Source organism: Nuphar pumila, chromosome 16, assembly GCF_984573655.1.
Source record: "Nuphar pumila chromosome 16, dmNupPumi1.hap1.1, whole genome shotgun sequence".
Lineage (NCBI taxonomy): Eukaryota > Viridiplantae > Streptophyta > Magnoliopsida > Nymphaeales > Nymphaeaceae > Nuphar > Nuphar pumila.
In genome coordinates, this window is record NC_143264.1 from 2,325,047 (window position 1) to 2,348,628 (window position 23,582).

At 37.4% G+C, this 23,582-nt stretch overlaps 1 protein-coding gene across 1 annotated transcript; it reads right to left on the reverse strand.

Annotated features, from left to right (window-relative positions):
• Nucleotides 1-7,611: 7,611 nt before the first annotated feature.
• Nucleotides 7,612-12,335, reverse strand: LOC149812658 (disease resistance protein RPM1-like). The gene is made up of 2 exons (XM_089991724.1): nucleotides 9,403-12,335; nucleotides 7,612-7,904 (listed from the first exon to the last, which is right to left on the reverse strand). The coding sequence occupies exon 1, from the start codon at nucleotides 11,657-11,659 to the stop codon at nucleotides 9,449-9,451; it is 2,211 nt and encodes a 736-aa protein (XP_089847850.1). The 5' UTR covers nucleotides 11,660-12,335; the 3' UTR covers nucleotides 7,612-7,904; nucleotides 9,403-9,448.
• Between the last annotated feature and the right edge of the window lie 11,247 nt (nucleotides 12,336-23,582).

Below are 23,582 nucleotides of genomic sequence, written 5' to 3' on the forward strand. Positions count from 1 at the left end.
GAGATACAGCGAGAATCCTCTTCTATTTTTTCCTCCTCAAGCCCCGTCGAGACCAGAATTGGGGTTCTTTGTCATTGGCTTCATTTCCAATTGCCGGCAGGCGACGTGGGTCGCTAGCAGGTGATGTGGGTCGCTGGCAGGTGACGTGGGTCGCTGGTGACATGGGTCGCCGACAGGCGACATGAGTCATCGTTGAGGGCAAACATGGGTGTCCGGTTTTTAAGAAACCAAACACGCATTCGATTTTCTTAATGGGTGACCCGGGTCAGACCGGGTATTATGACCTAGTGGCAGATTCGATCCGAACCCAGATCTTGGGTGGATCAGGTCTGCCTGAATCCATTTTTTTTGGAAAACAGGGTCCCAAGATCGGAACAGACCCATTCAATATCCGGGTTTGGGTCTGATCCAATCTTAGGGTTGGATCTTCATACAGGATCCAGATCCACTTAGTACTGGGTCAAGATCTGGACCTATTAAGTATTCAGGTCTGGATTTGTTCCAGATGTCTTGGATCCTGCTTGGATAGGATCAGACCCAGATTCTGTCTAGATCGTGTAAGACCTGGATTCTATTCGAATCAAGTCAGATCTGGATACATTTATAGATTCAATTTGGATCCGAATTGAATCAGATTGGATCTGTAATAGGGTCCAGGTACTGTTTACACTTGAACCGAATCAATGACCGATACAACACTTTTCAAGACCGGTTCAGGGCCATTTTTATTGGTTTCTTTCAGTTTTTCACTGATTCTAAGAGGTGGAGACACTGTTCTTCATGATTTCATGAAGATATAGGGATTTTCATATTTGGTTATAGGGTTTTATGAGCTTTTGTTCATACTTTGCACCACTTCATAAGGTTCAGAACCTTAGATGGCAAGTTAAGGGTCGTTTTAGACCGATTTGGGATGTTTTTAGACCGGTTCGAGCATGAGGACCCTGAGTTTTACCCATATGAACATATTTTTGTTATTTTTAATGTTTATAAAGTATTTATTCTATGAAAAGCATGACTTATGCATGTTAATTCATGTGTTTTGAATTGGTTAAGTTATGCATAATGTTTTAAGCGTGAATTATGACTAAATTCATAATATTTTGTCATCAAAATTAGTTTATGCATATAAGTTGAAGCATGAACTTGTATTTTGACGATATAAAGTATATTTTGTTATGAATATAAATGCATTAAAATGTGTGCATAGATGCGCTCCATAATATGAATATGTTTTCGATAAAAGATCTTGATTGACCAATTCATATAATCACCAAAGTGATCTGAGTTGTGTTGATTAAGGATTCTTTAGACCGTATTAAGATTCGTTATTCTGATTGTGTATGAATTTATGAAACATCGATTCTACCTAAAGATAGGTTATTATGTTCCAAATTCACACAAGGTATAATAGTAGATGTGTATTACAACCCATGAAGCATGTTCGTACCCAAAGGTACAATGTTAAATTGCCTCTGATTACGTGATCTGCTAGTTTCACAAACTAAAGTCAATTCATTGAGAATTAAAGAGACGAAACAACTATGAGTATTGTTGTTTCCACCAAAGTGGAACGATAATGATTCAATTATGCTTGTCTCAAAAATGGTGAAAATAAAGGGTTTTACTTTTACCTTTTTAAATGAATCTCGTCTAAGTAATAATAATAATGTCTTTTTGTTTTTGTTTCTTATTGTATCAGGTTCCTTCCTTATCGACGGTTCTAGTAATATCCTCCTGTTAGATGGATCAAATTTTTCTGTTTGGAAAGAAATTGTGTTATTAACTTTGGGAAATATGAATCTAGATTTAGCCCTTAGAAATGATGAACCTCTTGCTCTTACAGAGCAAAGCACAACCGATCAAAAGGTTGCCTCTCAAAAGTGGAAGTGCTCGAACAGACTTAGCCTATTACTTTTGTAATCTCGAGTAGCTAAGAATATTCGAGGCGTAATTCCTCTACAGGACAGTGAAAGAATTTCTTGGAGCCATTGAGGCTCAATTCGTCACTTTGAATAAGGCAAGAGCCAGTACACTTATGTCCAAACTAGTGTCTATAAATTATACTAGTGACAATCAGATCCGATAGCACATTCTAAAGATGAGGAACATTGCATCTCAATTGAATGACATGAAGTTTATCATCTCTGACTCCCTCTTGATCTATCTGATCTTAACCTCGTTACCTATTGAGTATGGACCCTTCAAAATCTCCTACAACACGTATAATAATGAGCGGCTTTTTAATGACCTCTTGACCAAGTGTGTTGAAGAAGAGGAGAGACTGAAGGGTGAGAGGGTGCCAAGTACACATATGGCCTCTCACAAAGATAAACAGAGGCTGGGGCCAAAGAAAAACTTCTTAAAACGGAAGAACAAGAAAAATCCTCTCAGGAGAGTTTTAGCTCTCAGGCGAAAGCCAAATCCCAGTCAGGAGGCATTTCTATAAAGTGTTTCTTCTGCAAGAAGAAGGGGCATAAGAAGATTGATTATTTGAAGTATAAGAAGTGACTCAAAAATAAAGATAATGCATCATTTGTTTCTCATGAGTGCAATTTAATTCATGTTCCATTGTATAGTTGATGGATTGATTCTGGTGTCACGGTGCACATTGCCAACTCTTTGTATGTATTTCTGAACAAAATAGAACCAACACAGCATTAAAGAAACATATTTTAAGGAAATAAGATGTGTTCACATGTTAAGAACGTTGGGACCTGCAAAATTATGTTGACGTTGGGATTTATATTGGATATGGTCAATACATTTTATGTTTTATCCTATAGTCAAAACCTGATTTCAATTTCAAAACTTCATAAGTTAAGCTTTATATTTAAATTTGAAAATTTTAAGCTTATTATTATAAAAAATTCAATCAATATAGGTTTTGAATACATGTGTGATGGTTTGTATCGATTAAGAATCTAATTTCAAATTCAGGAATCACACTCCATTGAGAATACAATGATTGACAATAAACGTGACCTAAAGGATGATCAATCCTATTTGCTTTGGCATTGAAGGTTAGGATATATCTTGAAAGAAAGAGTCCAAAGACTTGTGAAAGAAAAAAAAATTTGGATTCCTTGATTTTACAGATATAGAACCATGTGTTGATTGTATAAAGGCTAAGCAGTCGAACACGTATAAGAAAATCTGGTTTTTCCTATTATTGTTTCTTTGGATAATGCTAGGGAAAGTTTGGTCAATAAACATCAATCCTAAATAGAACAAGTTGTTGATGATAATATACAACAACAACAACATGATACATAAGTTTTTTTTTTTGAACCACCTGTAGTACCTGTATAACGGTCTACCAAGACCAGAAAATCTGTTATTCATTCGGACTATGTGATGTATTTGCAAGAGTCGAATAATTTCATAGACATTGATGATGATCCACTCACATTTGCAGAAGTCATTGAAAGTAAACAAACAACACATTGAATCATTGCCATGAAAGAAGAGCGTGACTCTATGGCAAAGAACCAACTATGAAATCTTGTACCTCGGCCTGATGGAGTGATCATTCATAATATTCACATTTTATTCATCTTTATTTATGCATGATCCATTATAAAATCGCATTAAAAACCCATCTTTATCATTGTTTTCGAGAATTTGCTTCGAGATCAAAATTCCATAAAAAATTACATTTTTCGGTTCAGCCTTATGTTGTTCGTTATTTTTATTAGTTAGAATTTTTATAATTCATAGTTCAGTTAGATTATGGCTTATTTAATTATTTACAATTAGTTTTAAAAAAAATATCCCTTTGAAAAACATGTTTTTAAGAAGCGACCTATTTTGAAAATTGAAAAAAATTATCGAACACTTTTCAAAATTTTGAATTTTAACCCAATTAGGGATTATAAATAAAATTTTCAAGAAGGCAAAAAGGCTTTTTTTTTTGCTGAACCACACGCCTCCCTCTCTGTCTCTCTCTCTTCTCTCCTTCCCTTGTTTGCTTTCTCTCCATGTCGGTTTCTCCTCTTTCTTCTTTTTTGTCTTGTTTATAGCCTTGTCCCATCACCCTTGTCTTCTTCGTCGAGGAGGTGCGTATGCAGCCTGGGATCAGCCACAACTTCTCTTCTCAATCAGTCCGTTGAAGGTAAGTCGTAGGTGAGCCTCTTGTCCCCCTTCTCTGTAGTTTTAGAATCATCGCATGCATTTTTTTTTTTTTTTATCTTCATCGCATACATTGTAATATAAATTTTTTTATGTGTTTCGTGCTTTGCATATTTAGAATCGTTCATGTGGATCGTAGTAGCATATTTCAATTTAGTTTTCTGTTTGGTTTAATATTGGTGTGATCGTTCTTGATAGTCGATTAAAAAAAAAAATAACTAAATCTTTTTTAGTTGTTGTTGCTGCTGCTTTTATTTATTTTCATAGTTAACATCAATTACAACCGTGTGTATCTCACGTTGCTCCAGTGATTAACGCCCACTAAAGGACACGCTGTCCAGCGTGTCGTTTGACAGCAATCTATCGCGTTTGAGTCTGAAATAGCACCGTCCAAGATGCTGGAACCCACACAGTAGATGAATTGAGAATAAAGTTTGCAGCTCCAGCAGACTCAGGCTGAGCATCTGCTAACCATGCCCAACAGCGTGCAAATACTGCAGCCTAAACCTCAAACAACGTCAATCACACTGTTCAGCGTGATTGACGTTATTGAAATACAACGTGTGTGTATGCTTATTAGGCACATTAATTAGATAAATACGTTTACCTTACGTCTTTGCAGTTGAATAGTTTTCTTTTACAATTAACTAATTCATAAGTGTTTGACATTCTTTTTTCTTGGTTGACAATTAACAGGTTATATTGTATATAGTGCTTAGTCTATATTCGTTTAATTCTTTAAGTGTTTAAAGCCTTGAATGTTTAAAGCATATACTAGGTTTATTTTATTTCACTAGTCATTCAATTCATTAGTTATTAGGCATTTGCTATTTTATATGTTAATTGTTATTTTTTTTTAGTAGATATTCTGTATAGTAGTTGAATTCATGAGTTCATATTTTATTTAGTTAGATGTTTTTATTTTAGTTTCATAACATGTTCTAAGTAGAATAGTTAAGCGCTGAATTTGCTAGTTGGTTAGGAATTTGTTATGCTATTTCATCGTGTAGTGGTTTGTTAGAGTTAGTTTAGATTTTTGTTTTTGCTTAATTTTAAGTTTAGATTTAGTGTAGTTTTGTCCGTTTGTGTTGCACATGTGTTTTTGATTTTTGCAAAGGACCGAACAGATGTGCGAGAGGTCCATTTCTGTGCTCTCGAAGAACCTTCTAAAGTCCTGAAAAGGCTCTTCAAAAGGCCATTCAAGCCCCTCACAGAAGTGCAAGGAATGTTTCATCAAATGAATAAACATTAATAAAAGAGCCCTAAAGAAACACAAAACTACATGTTGACCTACAAAAAAGCTGATCACCTAGAGGTTATTGGATACTCTGATGCGGACTTAGGATGATGTTTAGACAGTAAAAAATCCACTAGTGTAAGTATTTTTCTCATGGAGAAGTGTAAAATAGTCTACTACTGCTACTCATACCATGAAGGCAGAATTTATTGCTCTATACAAGACATCATCTTAGGCCATTTGGATAAATAACTTCATTATGGTGTTGCTATAGTGGATTCTATTGAGAGACCACTCAAGATCTTTTGTAATAATGAAGCAATCATATTCTTTTCAAATAACAACAAGAGTTCTTTTCAAATAACAACAAGAGCGTGTCAACACATGAAATTAAAATACTTTATTGTTAAAGAAAGGATTGAGAATCATCTGGTTTGTATTGATACAATTGGGATGAAGAAAAAGATTACTAAAGGGCTAGCACCAGGATTGTATTCCTAACATGTAAAGGTGATGGGTCTTTTTTATTCATTCTTACGTATGGCAATACATTATGTGATCACATTTGTGAATATGAATTATATTGCTGATTTTGCGCACAAGATCTCTCATATGGTTAGAGAGAATAGCAGAATAACAATATTAAAGGACCAATAAAATAGGTAAGAGACCAACCTATTCATAAAGCTAGTATTGAAGGTGAATTTTAGCGTACTACGTGAAAATATGACATTTCATAAAGGAGTGTTCATCACCATGACTCATATGATTCATTCTTGTGATAAATGGTAGCATGTGAACCCACATAAAGAATTAAATCGAGATGATAGTATAAACCTTGATTTTGTGCACTTTTGGTGTCAATGGATCAAGTGAAAGAATGTTAGACATAACGGTTAGTGAGTCCAACCCATTAAGTGACCCCCTTTGACACCATTAGTGGGCCAGATAGTGGGTGGGCGTTACGTGAATATAGAGAGACCACATTCACGTAATTGCCTATTCTCCCCATTATATAAAGGGGTTAGGTTGTGTGAGAATAATGAGAGACTCACCATTGGCATACCCAAATACTCTATATTCGGTATACATGGTTCAGGGTTCTGCCCACCGTCGACCTAAGGCCTGGGCTCATCGTGGGCATTGACCGGCTGAGGAGAACACCGAGCACCCACACTCGTACACTATGGCGTCTAAAAGTATGCATTTGTGTTTGATTCTAAAAATACACCAACAGAACTCTCATTGATAAAAACCATGAGGTCCCATGTGCCCCCACCAAGGAGTACAGTCAATTTGGGCGAGGTCACCCATGGATTTTGAACTTGTGAGATCTCATCAACGTGATATTCACAAGTGGCTTTTACCAAATGAGCTGAGCCCCTGTGAGCACTTTCTTGTAAATCTATGACCAAATAGCATTCCATAAGAATCAGATATCTGCCCTTCAGTCCTTGCATACATATCATTTATAGTTGCACAAGATTGTCATCAGCAACAATTGATCTTAAGAAACAATGGTGGCTCAGTGTGGTTGGTAGGTGTCGTCAGTGCACGTCTGGGACATTGCTGGTTAAAAAACCCATTGGTACGTTGAATAATGACTGGTGGGGGTCTACCTAACCTCAGCACGCCTTAAAAAAAAAACATTTGATCTTAAGCAAAACTCCATTTCACTGTAAAAATTGGGGGGGCAAGTACCTTCGTTTGGACTTACTAAAGGTTTAGTTGAGCTTATCCATGCTTTATTCCTCATCCCCAAAATGTCATTTCTTCATTCATTTTGAATCAAGCCAAAATGATGTTTGATTTGCTCCTAAATCTCTTGTATGTAATTTTTCCTATTCCTTCAAATGTTTGACACCCACAATGGATTCAATTCTTTTGAGTAATCAAGCTAGAAATTAAGATTTTTAGGCGATTCCTTCTTCTTACGGCCACCACGTCGAACACAACTGGTGCATTTCAAAATAACTATAGCTGAGATTTTTACCCTTGGACATAAACCTCCTTTGTATTTTGGATTTCCTCAAACTTAAAGGAGAAAAAATCCATTAAATTAACCGTCAAAAACTGGACAGATCTATGAGCAACTTTATCTGATCACTCATCTCAAGCCAAAACTGTTAAACAAACAATAACCTTTCCTTGAATAAAAAAACCAACATGCCCAAAAAAGAATCAAACAGACAAGGAAGAACAGGGAAACATAATGACTCCAAAAAGCACACATAAAAAAAATGGAAAAGAAAGAAATGAGTATTTATTAATGCGCTCAAATAACAAACAAATGGACAGAAAAAAGAGTGAAATTCAAGAAAAAAAGAGGGAAACTCACTGATTTCGAAGCAATCAAAGAGGCCATCCTCAGTCTCACTCGAGAGAGAGGGAGAGAGAGTCTGTCATTGGGTGTTGGTGACTCCACCCAAAGCTTAAGAGATATCCGGTAAGTCCTGTGCGAAGCTGAAGGCCCAAGTTCGAATCCCTCTGACACATATGGCTTAAGAGATATCCGGTAGGGGTCTGCCCAGCTTTCCTATATAAAAACAAAAAAAAACTTGAAGCTTATCCATGGCGATCATGATAGACGTCATTGTACCATGAAAGGGACATGAGGACCCATAAAAATAAAACTGTGATAAAGTTACGATGCAGATGGTATCAAATATAATTTCCTGTAAAACCCTCCCAGTTGTTATAGGGGTGTCAACGGGTCGGATTTACAAGGACCCGATCCATACCAAACCCTATAGGGTCTGAGTATGGTGATAAATAAGAAGACTCGATACCCGAATGTCTGATTAATACATGGTCTGGGGTATATTTTGTGATATTTTATATTAGACTTGGGCCCGACCCTAAGACCCGAGATTTTTCAATCCGTATGGCCCGGGTCTGGTTCATGTAGTTCTTAACGGGTCTGGGTGTGATTTCTCTTATATTGGGTTCAATTAGACTCAACTACAGACCTGATACCACACACAAAATTTGGGGTCAGATCTGGTTCAAAATGGGTCCGAACCAAACCCGACCCGTTGACACCCCTAAGTGGTTACTTGATTTTTAGTGGAATTATACCCGTGGCTTGCTTGGTGGGTGTCCTTAGCACTCACCTTGGGTTTAATATCTAATAAGGGTGGTCCATAAGAGACCCCCCTTTCTAGGCAGGTTCCTCGTCAATAAAAAACAAAAAATATAATTTTCTGCATTTAGGATTGACATAGAAAACCAACTTTGTTCTTTATCATGTCCTAAATTAAAAACACAGGGAACATCATGATTTATGGGTACTGGTCGAGTTTGCCCCAAGACCCTATAGGGTCAAGGTTTAGTGATAAATAAGAAGGCGCTATTAAAATCCAGGTTGAACCTGAAGGGTTCGATTAATATATGAAGCCGGGTATGGTTTGTGAAATTTCATACCCGAGCAATTATCAAAAAAAAGAAATTTGGATCAACCTGCCAAAGGCACCCACTTCATTTCATACATGTGCATATATTATTTCAGACCAAGTTTCCAATTGGATATGAACTTATTAACCCAAAAAGAAAACAAATTTCAACAGCTTGTGAATTACTGAAAGAACACAAGGACTGCATTTATTTAAACGATAATAATATACATCAAACTTTTCAATGCCTTGGAGAATATCAAACCACAAATTGGGTTTTTATGGCAGTACCTTAAATCCTCAAAACATTCTTTATTGTCTTATAGAACATAATATCAGTACCTTAAATCCTCAAGAGTACCATAAAATGCCAAATCAAAACATTCTTCAACTTTAAAAGGGCTTAAAGTAGGCTAACGCAAAGCATCTTTAAGCAATTATTGATTTGCAATCAAACATGTAAGATTGTCAAATGGCAAGAGTGTGGTCTCTCTCTCTCTCTCTCTCTCTCTGCCTAGCTACATTGGAAGTACAAAATCATATGAAATCACAAGAGAATGACGCAAAAGAAATAAGTTGGAAACGAAATGAAATAGAAAAAGCGCACTTGTGAATAAAATTTTCTGAAATATGTGAGTTCACCTGATCATGCTTTCTCACGGTTGCTTGGGATTGCTTGCCGTTACGATCATATGTGCGAGTAGTAAATCATCCCGTCGACAATTGTGTTAACGTGGCGGATTTCAGGAATGTGTTTGACTATGGAGCGATCTTTCCCTCCACGCTTTTGTATGCTTTCCATCAGCTCTTCCGACATTTCTGACAAATAAAACTCTTGAATGGTGTTGATATCTTGAATTCCACGAGGCACCCTTTTCGTCTCCTTGCACCCAAAGATGTACAACTGTTGAAGTTTGGGCATCGCTGTCTCATACAGCCACACATTTTTTAATCTTGCAAGTCTTATAAGAATGAGCTCTTTTAGCTTGGGAAAACCTCCTGGTCTGCACCGTAATTCTATTCCATCATAAGCCTCATCGAGTTTAAGAAACACCAAATTTGGCAACGATTGGAGGGAAGAAAATGGATCTTCGCTTAATCCGGATAAGACCAGTGTCAAGCTAGCGAGGTTTTCGAGAGAGCGGATCCAACATGGCAACTCATTCAGACGTGCATATATTCGGATATCTTCCAAACGTCTTGGTGGGTGCAACAAAGATTCCAGTTTGAGAGGCTCTTCCTCATCAATACCAGCTACTATGAGTGCAAGCAGGTCTTTCATATTTGCAATGGAGGCACAAAGGTGACTCTCATGTTCCCTTCTCACCATGAATATCCCAAGATTTTTCAGTTTGGTCAAGTTACCGATCCTTTGAACAATCTCTGTAGTAGCATTTATGCCCGAGAGTTTTTGAAGGTCTGTAATCATGCATATTCCCTTTGGCATTCCACATCCCACCAACACCTTAAATGTAACTGAAAATTTAAGTGAAATTTTAAGAACCGGAAAAGCATTTACATAGTGCAAGCTCTTCATCTTTGATGTTTCCTCTGGTATACTTTTAATTGGGGTTTCTCGGATATCTAACGTTTGTAGGTTGTGGAGCTTCCCGAAAGATCTTGGGAGACTGCTGATATTAGTGCGACGCAAGTTCAGGTATCTCAAATGAAATAAATCACCCAGAGAATCGGGCAGTTCCTCAACGAGAATGCCTTCTAGATCCAACACCCTCATCAATCTAAAACAGGAAAGCTTGGTAAAGAAAGAAGTCATGATAGCTTTGTCAAACAAGAATAGGGAACGAAGATGCGATGCACTTTGATTGCTCAACGAAATGCCTTCATGACTGTCATTGTGGAGTGACAAACGCCTAATTCTTTCATTAATCCTTGAATTTTTTGTTGTTAAAACACTGCAAAAGTTCTGATTCTTTGATGTGGATATAATTAATTCACGCAAAAGGTCATGAATTCGGCATGAATTTACTCTACGTTCTCCAAGATTCCAGCTCACAGTTTGGAGTAAGCTCCTTTGTATAAGCTCGTCAAGGTACTGCTTCCCTACGTCCTCTAATGTTATGCCCTCTTTGTTTTCTACGAGGCCCTCAGCCACCCATAGTCTGACCAGCTTATTTGTTTTGATTAAATAATCCTCTGGAAAGACACCACAATACAAATAACAAGATTTAAGGCGCAAGGGTAACTCATCAAAACTCAAAGAAAGGATTGACCCCACTCTACTACCCAAAGGATGATCGACATCATTGAAGTTTGAACTAAGGCTATCATGAACAATCCTCCATTCATGCTCAGATTTCCTTTTGTGCCACATAATACCTCCTAAGACTACAATGGCAAGAGGTAAACCATCACATCTTTTTACCAAATCGTTGCATACTTCTTTAAGATGCGGAGGACAAATGTTTTGAGGCTCATCTCTGAATGCCTTCTTACAAAATAGGTGCATTGCTGTTTCATTAGGTAGGGGTTGTAGGCGGTGGACAAGGCCCTTTAAACCAACTCTATCTTCTACTGGGTGAGTAACATCATTTTTGCGAGTTGTGATCATGATTCTACTTCCTCGCAGAGCGATTGGTAATGCAAATTGAATCTTTTCTAAATCAGTTTGGCTCCACACATCATCTAACACAAGAACATACCTTTTATTTTGAAGGTAAGAATGGAGCGTTTGCTTGAGACTTGAAATGTCCATCTCCTGTATGCCATCTGGACAAATGTCGCTCCTTAACTTGTAAAAATCTCTTAAGCAGGATACTAGAATATTTTGAAGATTGAAAGATTGGGAGACAGAAACCCAAGCATAACATTCAAAGTGACTCTTTACTGCTTGGTGATTAAAGACTTTTCTTGCTAGGGTAGTCTTTCCTGAACCTCCCATCCCGACCAGACAAATTGGTGCAAGTTGTTGGTCTGGCCCTGTCAACCACCGTGTTACTTTTGTGATGTCGAGGTCGAATCCCACCAAATCTAGTTGTTCATCAAGAGGCACTTCTCGACAATCTTGGAGCCCTCCAAAAGCAATTCCTTCTTGCAATACATTGAAAGAATATCTGTTTTGTCTTTCCTTGGCTCACCACTCTGGTCTTAAAGGATTGCATTTGTTTTGCAAGTTTATGACGGGTTATCCAACGCGACGGTGAGGAAGAAAATTTTTTGAAGGAGGCCTTAACCCCACTTGATTGTTGTCCTCCAAATTGAAGCAGAAACTCATCAAGGGCATCCTCGATATCATATGCAACTCCCCTCACTTGTTCGACCCACTGCTTTATACCTTCATCACCGTCCTTTCTTCTATCAGCATCCTTTAAAAAGGATTCCATGCTTCTCAATTCCATCTTCAATTCGTCCACTTCATCTCCAACTCCTCTCAGCAATTTCACTTCGCCCACCACCAAGGCTTCCAACTTATTGAGCAGGTACGCCACAGGAAATTGAGCCATCGCTCAAGCTCGTCCTATTCTTTGATTTCACTATGCACCTCTCTTTTAAGCAATGTGTGTCTGCCCCTAAGCTCGCAGTGGTAGTGGATGTTAATAATGTTCTATTTTTTCATTCGAGACAAGAGAATACCATTTGTAGATTTGTAGATATTATCGATGAGTCAGCCGTACTGAGTCAAAAACCAGTACAGTTGAGAGCAATGACTGATACAGCTAGAGCCGTCCCCTCAATGGGGATGTGTGAAATAAATTTGTACGATCTGCATTAATACCAAAAGGTGGTGGATGGTTGCGATCGCCTTTCTCACTTTCCATCAGCAATCAAAGACCCTGGTTCAGGTCTGGCTGAATATATTAATATTCGCCAAGGTATACATATATGAAAAGATGGATTAGTATTAGGACTGCAAATGGATTGGATATGGTCCGATATCTGATCCGAGTCCGATATACTTTTTCACACCCTAACATAAAAATTCCCACGACAGGTACAACCCATATAATTCTAAAAAAAAAACCTTCAAAAATGTCCAAAACACCAAAATTCACTAATTTTCTCAATTTTTTTTCACAACAAAAACTTTTTTCTGTTGATCACAACAAGAGTTTTTACTGTCATTTAGTTCTTCCTTTCGGTTGGGATGACAAACACTTTTTTTTTTGTTAGATCGTCAAAGGACAAAAGTTTTTGTCATTCCCTTTTTAGTCTAAATAGAAAAAACATTTTGCCATCTAATCACTTCAACTTTTGGTATGTCCTCCGGTCTTTTTATCTGAATGTCCGGACAGGCCTAAGGCTCATCCTTATCCTCTATCTCAACATACATCCATCCAGCATTTTAAGATTTGAACCATTTGGATTCAAACTTGCAACGTCCCAACACAAGGTAACGTGCACTATCTGCTCCCACCAGACAAGCTGAGCCCTGATTGGTAAAAAAAAAAAAAATAAGTATCATTTTCTGCATTCAGGATTGACAAAGAAAGCGAACTTGGTTATTTACCATGTCCTAAATTAAAACTCAGGGAACCACTTGATTTATGGGTATGGGTCGGGTTTGATCCAGACCCAACCTGTACTAAACCCTACAGGGCCAGGGTTTAGTGACAAATAAGAAGGCCCGATTAGAATCCATGTTAATTAGACCAGAAGGTCCGATTAATATATGAAGCGTTTGTGAAATTTCATACAAGAGCAATTTTCAAAAAAAAGAAAGAAATTTCGTAAAAGAGGGGCCCTGACCCGAGTTCCAATTAGTATCCTCAATTTCAATGTAAAAATATTATTTGATAGGCTATGGTTCATGTAATCCTACTACAAGAAAAACTCTAATTAGCGACAGAAATATATGACAGATTTTTTTTGTCGCAAATTTACGATAGATTAGCTAGAGAAAACTATTCATCACTAACATTCGAATTATTTACGAAATTAGCGATGAAAAAAATTCTGTCGAGAATCTATCGCAAATTAGCGATGGATTTGCGACAGAACAATTCTGTCTCAAACTCCGTCTCAACTTCGCAACGGCTCAGCAACAGAAATTTCCTGCTGCTACTCCGTCGTACATTTGCGACGACGTTTACGACAGAATTTTGCCGTCGCGAATCCGTCGCTAAATTTCTCGTAAATCCCTAATGCGAGCCTCTTTTCCCTTTTTGTTTCATCAGTCGCCTGTCTGCCTCCCGCCGCCCGTCGCCTGCCCGCTGCCAGGCAACCTCCCGTCGCCAGCTCGCCCGATGCCCATCGACCTCCCGACAACCTCATCTCTCTTTCCCCTCCCGTTCTCTCTCTCGTTGCTCCCCCTCTGGGTTGTCCGGCGAGCTTCGTCCGCAGGTAACCTTCCCCCTTTCCCCTATGGTGTAGCCCCCCCCCCCCCCCCATCCCCCTATGGTTGTCGGAGGGTCAGCAGAGGCCCGACAGCCTCTGTCAGGCCCTCCCCACCCCTATGTGGTCGGCGGGGGCTGGCAGAGGCCCTGATCACCTCTGCCAGGCCCTCCCCCTCCCCTTGCCCTTGATCTCTTCTGCAGGACAGGGGGATCTGCCCCTGTCCTCTTTTTCTTCGGCATGACAGGGGTCTTCGCCCCTGTCCTTTCGAATGCCGATAGGGGGGCCCCTGTCCTCTTGACTTTGCCGACAGGGGCCCCCCTGTCTGCTGCCGGAGAATGATGGACAAGGGGAGAAGCCCTCTGCCCTTTTGTTTTCCCTGGCAGGGGGTGGCTTTGCCCCCCTCTCCTCGATAATTTTGACAGGGGGCGAAGCCCCCTGCCTCTTGTCTTTTTTGCCCGATAGGGGGCAGATCCCTCTGTCGGGAAATTTTGCCCGGCAGGGGGCTGATCCCCCTATCAAAAAATTTTGCCTCGGTAGGAGGCGAGATCTCTCTGCCTTGACCTTACGGTCGGTGGGGGCAGCACTCTTGTTTGTCTCGCTTTCACCAGAGGGCTATGTCTCCCTGTTCAGGTTCATTTTCAACAGGGGGCGTCACTCTCCTTGTTATCAGGTAATAAACTTCATTTTAATACAGTGTTTCTTGCAGATTTCTCAACGAATCTCGCTTGTGCCTCACAACCCGTGGTAAGTAAGTGATAAAAGCAATGCAAATCAGATAAATACCCATGGTGAGTAAGTTATGCATGTGCATCACAGGTTATTTAATTTCTTGGATGCAACACTTTCCTGTTCACATACTCACTTAGTTGTGGATATCTAGGACTGCTTTGATGGAGTTCGGAGATCATGCTGAGCATGATTGTAATGTATGAAAATAAAAGTGTTATTTTTAGAGTTCAGATTTCATGCTAGTCATGGTAGTAGTTAGCGGTATATTAGAGTGTGTTTGCTGCAAGTATATATTTGACATTGTTTTGATATGAATAATTTGAATGTATTTCAATGTTTGATGTGATTGTATCCATGCTTGCATGAAGTTACTTTCAATTTGATTATGACTTCCATGTGAAATTGTATCATGAAAACATGCTTCAAATGAATGTATCGTATTATGAGTGAGTTTGCACTTGAAAATGAATGATAAGTTATCAATGCTTCAAACATGCTTCAAATGAATGATTTTGCACATGAAAATATTAAGTTATCAATACATGCGTCATAGTTCTTGTGATTGTATGATATATATATATATATATATATATATATATATATATATATATATATGCGTGTGTGTGTGATATATATCAAATCATTACATCTACCACGAATGCATGATAAATTTGATATTTTCTTCATCATAATATTCTGATGATTCTCTTTTAACTTGTTAGGATAATATCTGTAACATCATACGATAAAATGACTGCAAACCGTGAATGGATGCATAGTAGGACAGTTGACAATGAGGTATCGCTTGAATATATGGATGATGTTGACTGTTTTATTGAATTTGTAACGGCAAGTGTTAGTACATTATGCACAATGGATCCCATATAGTATCTGAGGTAAAAAATCTTGAGGATTTTGTCGTCACTACTATTTGTCAGCTAGAGAAGATATTTCTGCCAACATTTTCCGATGTTATAGAACATTTGATCATAGATTTGCCATATGAACTAAGGGTTGGTGGTCCTGTGCAATATCGATGGATGTACCTATTTGAAAGGTATATATATTTTTGTATGTTTTTCTTCAATGCTATTGAGAAATTTATTATAATCCGAGATGTATATTGTTGACAGATGCATATTTGAACTCAAAAAAAGGTTCGAAATAAAGCAAGAGTAGAAGACTCTATTTGTGAGACGTATACTTTAAAAGAGATTTCAAATTTCTCATCTATGTACTTTGAACCTTATATTTCAACATGTTACACATGCCCACCTCGTAATGATGATGGAGAACAATTTATTGTAGCTGATAAACTGTCGATATTTCAACCACTTGGGCATGCCTTTGGCAGTTGTCGGTCAAAACTCTTGGAATATCGAGAGCAAGACGCAACACAAATCTATATCATTTTTAATTGCTCAGCAATCAACCCATACATCGAGTAAGCATACTTAATATGTAACACTAAGTTTTATACGTGCTTACATGGTTTGGTAATATAAGTATTTGTTAAGTGCAGACAATTTGATCTGGAGTTGCGAAGAGAACTTTCATATCTCACTGATGCAGAAGTACAGAAAGAAAGTGAAAATAAGTTTGTGGCATGGTTGAAAGAGTTGGTAAGGATGATGACATACATTCTTTTTGTGTAAACAATAATAAGTTACTTAATTGATCGTGATCACAGTCATTGTTTATGCTTGTAGGTCCGCCGTGGTGATGTTAAAGATCAAGGAATAAGTGATTTACAAAATGGTCCAACCAAAGTTGTGCAATGTTACAACAGGTACATCGTAAATAGTTATCGATTCCATACAAAAGACTACGGTGTAAACATGTCAACGATGAATAGTGGTATGTGCGTCAAGAGTAGCAGCTATGGTTAAAATGAAGATGACTACTACGGTATTATAGAAGAAATAATAGAGTTGACTTACTTAGGCATAAATAATAGGGTAACTTTATTCAAGTGTCATTGGTTTGATCCCACAACAACAAGAGTCGACAAAGCCTTAGGCATTGTGGAGGTGAATCATAAATCAAGGATTGAAACATATGAATCATTCATATTAGTCACACAAGCTCAACAAGTTTACTATACTTCATAACCGAGTACAAGAAAGTCAGATAGAATTTCTAACTCATTTTTTTATAGATGATGCTTTGCCTGCACATGACCCATCTACACCAACTGTTCATACAAGTCAAGAGACAACGCTGAATGTAGGGTCTTCTCAGTCATTTTCACTTATCCTATACTTGTCTTATAAATATTGTATATTGATAGTTAATGTGTACAAATTTATGTGCAGTGTGAGGTTCGAGCCACAAGAGGTAATACGAGAAATTAGGCATTCACTAGTTCAACATCTATCAGGACCGGTCGCTCAATGAAAAGAGTACCCGAAAGAGGTGTTGGACAGATTGTGGTCATCATTTATGGTATAAAATTGTTTATCATAGTTAATATGTTTCATATTTAATTTTTTATTTTAGTCATGTCTACTAACTTTCTAAAATTATTTGTAGGCTTCGAATCGCTTCTCGACTACGATAGAGTAGGACGCGAGAAAGGTATGGAAGAAGGTGGCTGTCAGTCGATTTGCACACATGCTACACAATATGAAGACTGCAGCAAGAAAAACATCTGGCGGGATAGATGATCCACTGCAGTGGAAGGGCCATGGCCCTCCTACTATCAGGTCAGATGTTTGGGATGCAATGTGCGATAAGTGGGTGGGGCATGAATTTCAAAACTGCTCAGCAAAGGTTGCACAAAACCAAGCGAAGATGCCCGATGTCCATCTACACACAGGTGAATCTAGGACTTTTGGGAGCCACCTGAAGAAAATGGTAACTCATCAATATATATTATCAATTTTATAAGTATTGTTGCATACGTGTTAAATAATTTTTTTATCATTTAACTTCGCAGAAAGCAGAAAAAGGCATTATGCCATACAAGAATGTATTTGTTGAAACACATAAACGTAAGACCACAGGAGAGTTCGTATCAGAGAAGGCAAGAATGACAATGGTATGTATTTATTGTATTAATAAATATTGTAATATACAAGTTATCATAAACATTGTAATTCTTAATTATTAATTCACATTATAATCATTACTTTGTAGGAGTCACACGAGCAACAGATGGTAGAGCGATATGACGATGACTCCACACAGCATCCGCCTTTTGATCCTGCAACATGGGTGACTACAACAGGTGAACCCAAAAGGGGTCGTGTGTTCGGGTTTAAGAGTAATATGAACACCTCACCAGTCGTTGCCTCCTCTAGTCACGACTCTCAGACTTCTCCCGTCAACATCAGCTCCAAGCATCTGACTGAGCCGCCTAATTCTTGGGATGGTGTCCGCTAGCTTGTTAAGGACACAATGTGTGACTATTTACATGAAGCAATTTTCGACGTTGTCCGTAATGAGTTGTGCAGCTTTTTTCGGGACAGGGGAACTTCGTCTACAGGTGCCTCTCAAGTATGAAAGTTTCATGTGATTTGTTTCATGTTGTTAGATTTCAAGCTAGTATATGCATGATTAAAACACATATTTGCATGAATGAATCATTATGATTTTTTTATGTCAGCCTTAGAACACATCTGAATTCTGTTAATATCCTTCACTTTATTGCTAGCTAGGTTATGTGTAATCCACTCATGTTACTTTGATTGCCTTAACTTAGGTGCATTGCATATAATTTATTTCATTATATTTTATTTATCAAAACAAACCTTTCTTTTCTCTTGTAGGATGCTGGAGATAATCAGCGTAGAAGAACTAAAGGGGCAGATCGAGACAATGAAAAAATGATGCACAAAATCTTGGCGATGATTAGATTCATGTGTTGAAATTGTGGTACCTTCTTGTTGTTTAAAATAAAATCTTTGTAAATGTTCACTTGTAAATAATTAGAACTTGGCGAGGATTATAGTGGATCGATAAATTGTTTTAGTTGCTTTTTATATATATTTTTTATGTGTACTTTGTTTTTTATACACAGGAAATATAAATTATATAGGAAATATAAATTGTATCACGAGAATTTTTTCTTGATATTTATGTTTTGAACAATTCTTTTAAATTTTTTTTTATTGTTTGCGACGGATATTATCTGGCGCTATTTAGTATCGGCGTCTAATTTAGCAATGGATTAGGGACGAATATTTATCCATCGCAAAAGTGAATCGGCTAATGTTTTTGCGATAAATTTTAATCCGTCGCTAATTCTGTGGCTACAATAGCGACAGATTGAAATCCATTGCCAAACCAAATCTCCGCATATTAACGACGACCTTGCGATGAATCATGGCATTCACTAATTTATCGTAAATTAGCGACGAAACTTGCGACAGATAGTTTTCGTCGCTAATTAGCGACTAGAATTTTGCGATGAAAGTTATCCATCGCTAAACTGTTCAACGACGGATTGAGGTCGTCGCTAATCCACAGATTTCTTGTAGTGTCCTTATAAGATCCTGGGTATGGTTTCTCTTATGGTGGATCTGATTAGACCCAGTTCTGGTACCATAATCTCAAATCAAGTTTGGGCCTGGTTTTACCTGGGTCTGAACCAAACCTGACCCATTGACACCTCTACCTTTGATAGGGAGCGAACAGGTTGGATAGAGCTGAATATCAACCAAAACCCAACATGCTAATGTCAAACTACAATACTTAAAGTACGGAATGAATGTGCATTTGGATCACATTCATATATGTCAAATTAAATTGTTTTTGGATCCTCATCGGGGTTCTGATAACTGTTGGATTCGAATCAAAATGCAATCCAACTACGTCTTTTACATGTAAAGAGCTTGTTTTTAACATTTGTTTACCTGATCGATTCAATCTGAATTCAACCCAACTTCGTTGGATCTGATTCGGATCAGATCAACAGTTTGAATTTCATATTCAGATTAGGATGTGACATGGTTTCCTCTAGCACCTCTTGATCATGCTCTGTTTTTTAAAAGCAGTGTGTGTCTGCCCCTAAGCTCGCAGTGGTAGTGAATGGAGACCCACTCGTTCTATACTTATGAGAAGAAATGTGTACGATCTGCATTACTTAGGCCGGTAGATGGATGGGATTGCCTTTCTCACTTTCCATCCGCAATCAAAGACAGGTCTGGGTGAATTCATTAGTACTCGCCAAACTTTTCATACACACTCAATTTGTGTTCACATGCAACCAATTTATACAAAAAGGTCAGGTTTCCTGGCGTCCAAAGCAAGGTGTCCCCACGAGACTTTAATGCAATCGGTGCATCCTTAAGTCAAGCCGGTTCATGTCTTTATCAATGACAGACTTAAAAATGATATGACACTATTGGGTCCATTTTGCTCTTATTTTGTGAGTTGAACACGTCAAAAAAAACTCTATATCCAGACTCGAAATATGACAAATCTGCCAATTTTAATGTAAAAATGATAAAAATTATTTTTATATAAGATGTGGTTCATGTAATCATTATAGGATCGTGGGTATGGTTTCTCTTATGGTGGATCCAATTAGATCCAGGTTCAGTACCATAATCTCAAATCTAGTTTGGGTCTGGTTCCACGACGGTCTGAGTTAAACCTGGCCCATTGACAGCTCTACCCTTGATAAGGAGCGAACATGTTGGATGGAGCTGAATATCAACCTGAACCCAACATGCTAATGTCAGACTTGGATCCTTAAAGTAAGATTTGAATGTGCATTTGGATCACATTCACATATGTCAAATTAAATTGTTTTTGGATCCAGATCGAGTTCTGATCAATGTTGGATTCGGATCAAAATGCAATCCTACATGTAAAGAGCTTGTTTTAACATTTATTTACCTGATCGAGTAGTACCACATATTTTTTCAATCTGAATCCAACCCTACCTCGTTGGATTCAGATCAGATCAACAGTTTGAATTTGAGATTCAGATTAGGATGTCACATGATTCACCATTATGCGATCAGTTTGTGATACTAATTATGTCTTCACTATTACATGAAACCATATTAATACAAACTTGATGTCCTTGTGTCTTCCTACATGTCAAATCATCACCTTTGTTGTAAAATAGAAGCCCTTATTTAGTACCAAAAAATATTTCCTTTTCTTTTTCATAATTTATATAAAACTAAAAATATAAAAACAAAACACTCAAAATGGTTACCGAATATGTCATGATTTTCTTTAAATATCAATATTGCTTTCAACAATATTATATTTATTTTACTTGATCAGGATTCAATAAATGCAATCACTATTTTCAGGAATATGAGGATAAGATGACAATTAACATCATCCACCACTTAGGGAACACGTTACATGCGCATATTCAATGTCATTCTTCACAACAGTGTTAGTTCTGTCTGTATCTTTCCACCATTAACATTTTTTTTGGATTTATAACCCGAAGAAACCGCACCCAACACGAAAACCTGGTCGCTAGTAATAAATATATCTTGCATTGTAGAGTGCAGATGGTTAAAAAATAAGTTCAAGAATATAAATCCCACTGCTTACATATTTTAAAAATGTCTTTATTTTGTAAATGGGCCAGTTTGAGCATCGGCCAGTCGGTTTAGAGTACAATTTTAATTATTTTTCAATTTTAAAAAGTGTTGGTTAATGAGCCAAATCGAGCTCAGCTTGTTTAACTCAGGCTCAACATGAGCTCAAGCTCACCACAAGAATGAGCGGAACGTGAAACACCCTCTTTTCAGTTCATTCAGCTTGTTTACCAGACTTATTATCACGTTGCCACATGATCACACCATTGCTATTTATTTGCTTTAGTTTCAATGTATTTTAAAGAACTCTTGCTTCTTAGTATAACTTGAAATTAGAGTTTAAATTTTCACAGTTATTAGAATTTTTTATTGAAGAAGTGCATAAAAACCATAAAAAATTGGTGCAATAATGACCATGAGAAGCTCCATGAGGATAATCCACAAGAATCTTCTTGTTGATTAGAAAGTACCGCATACATTAGAACATTTCAAACTCCCCTTGATTTGAGACAACCTACTCGGCTTTACCATCAGTTTTACTAGTACAAGTGTGCCTGTACTTGGGCACAATATGTACTCGTCTCTGATTTGACCTAAAAAATGTTAGATAACTTTAAACCATTGTCACCTATGACGTTCAAGTATTATCTCGGTAAGGATATTTTTGGGAGAGATTTTCAAAAGTTGAAAAATCTTGGGAGTTTAAAAAATAAAAAAAATATAAATAACAAAAAAAATCTAAGAAAATAATAAGTTTTGCATTTTTTTTAAATATAAAAAACATGTTTTAAAGGATTTAAAATATAAAAGAAACAAATATGAAAGAGTTTTCCGAAAAATATTTTGATATTTTGTCTTATGATGATATTTTGAAAATATCATGATATTACCTTTAATATCGGTTACCTTAAAATATCAATATTTCTCATGATATTTTCAAAATATCGCCTATATTGGTGACTCGGTTGACTCAGCCCGGATCGTTTCATAACCGAGTCAAAAACAAGTATAACTCGCCAATGTACAAAACTGGAGAGTTTTGACATATCTGAAGTCTTTACAAATCAAACGTGAGCAAGACATGAGCAGTGAGCAGTTGAGCTTGTATCCCAACTTCATCAATCTTTTCTTTTGTTTGATTATTGGGTAGTTGACAGTAATGACTGGTGATTGATACAACGAGAGCTGTCCCTTCAATGGGGAGAAATGTGTATGATATGCATTAATTAGAAATCAAAGACCAGGCATCCTCACTCTCACCCTGTTGATTCTTGTTGAATTTATGAACTGCGATTTACAAGGCTTTAAACAGAGAATAATGCAGAAATCGCTATTCTCCAAATAAGAAGATAAACAGAAATCGCTACTTTCCAAATGAAAATATAAGCTAGAAATCACTACTTTCCAAATGAGGAGATAAGCAAAACACAAAAATGAAAAAGAAAAGAGATCAAAAGAGGATCAAAGGGACAACGCAGAGAGACAAGGCAAGAGAGATAATAGGTAACAAATACAATTGCCTCATCTGTGATGCCTGGTGACGCCTATTCAACATTTGGTATTTTAATATTAAAAATTGTAATTTTTTGAAATAAAACTAAAAGCCATTAAAAACTATTAAAATAAAAGTAAAATATTCACTATATGTGTCGGTGTCCACATGTCTGCCTGTCACCAAGGACACCACAAAAATAGCATATCCCTGTGACAGCATTTAGAAGGCCCCAAGCTAGTGTTTTTTATCTCCACTAATAGAACACATTGGTATGGGTGTTTGGCTTTGGTGAAGGGGGATATCCCTCAGTAACTCTGTCGAGTCTATAATTTTCATTCAGCTCATTTCCTGTCGTATAAAAAACAAAAACAAAAGAATAAAGCACATGAGTAAAGATTTAAATTTCTAGCATCATGAGATGAGGAGGGTGAATACCTGCAATGGCTGCTTGCATCATGTTGCAAAACTCTAGATTGCACCTGCAGCGACCATGAAGTGCATAAAAAGAACAGGAGAGCAATAATGCCAAGAAGACGCTTCTTTTGCAGAATCCCAACTCCCATTTCCATCACTTCTTGTAACCAAATACTATACGAGAGGGAGAGATACCAGCCTTCTTCACACAAGCTTTAATAATGCTTTACTTTATGAGTGGAGCAATGCCTCAAGCCATATATGTAAGCTGAGGTATAGCCGGTCTTCCTGGAAATTCTGGTTCCTGGTTCCTTTTGAAGAAACTTGTTTGATTGGTCCTGGCCAAACTTGGACTGAGCATTACTTCCCGTCTCCTGGAC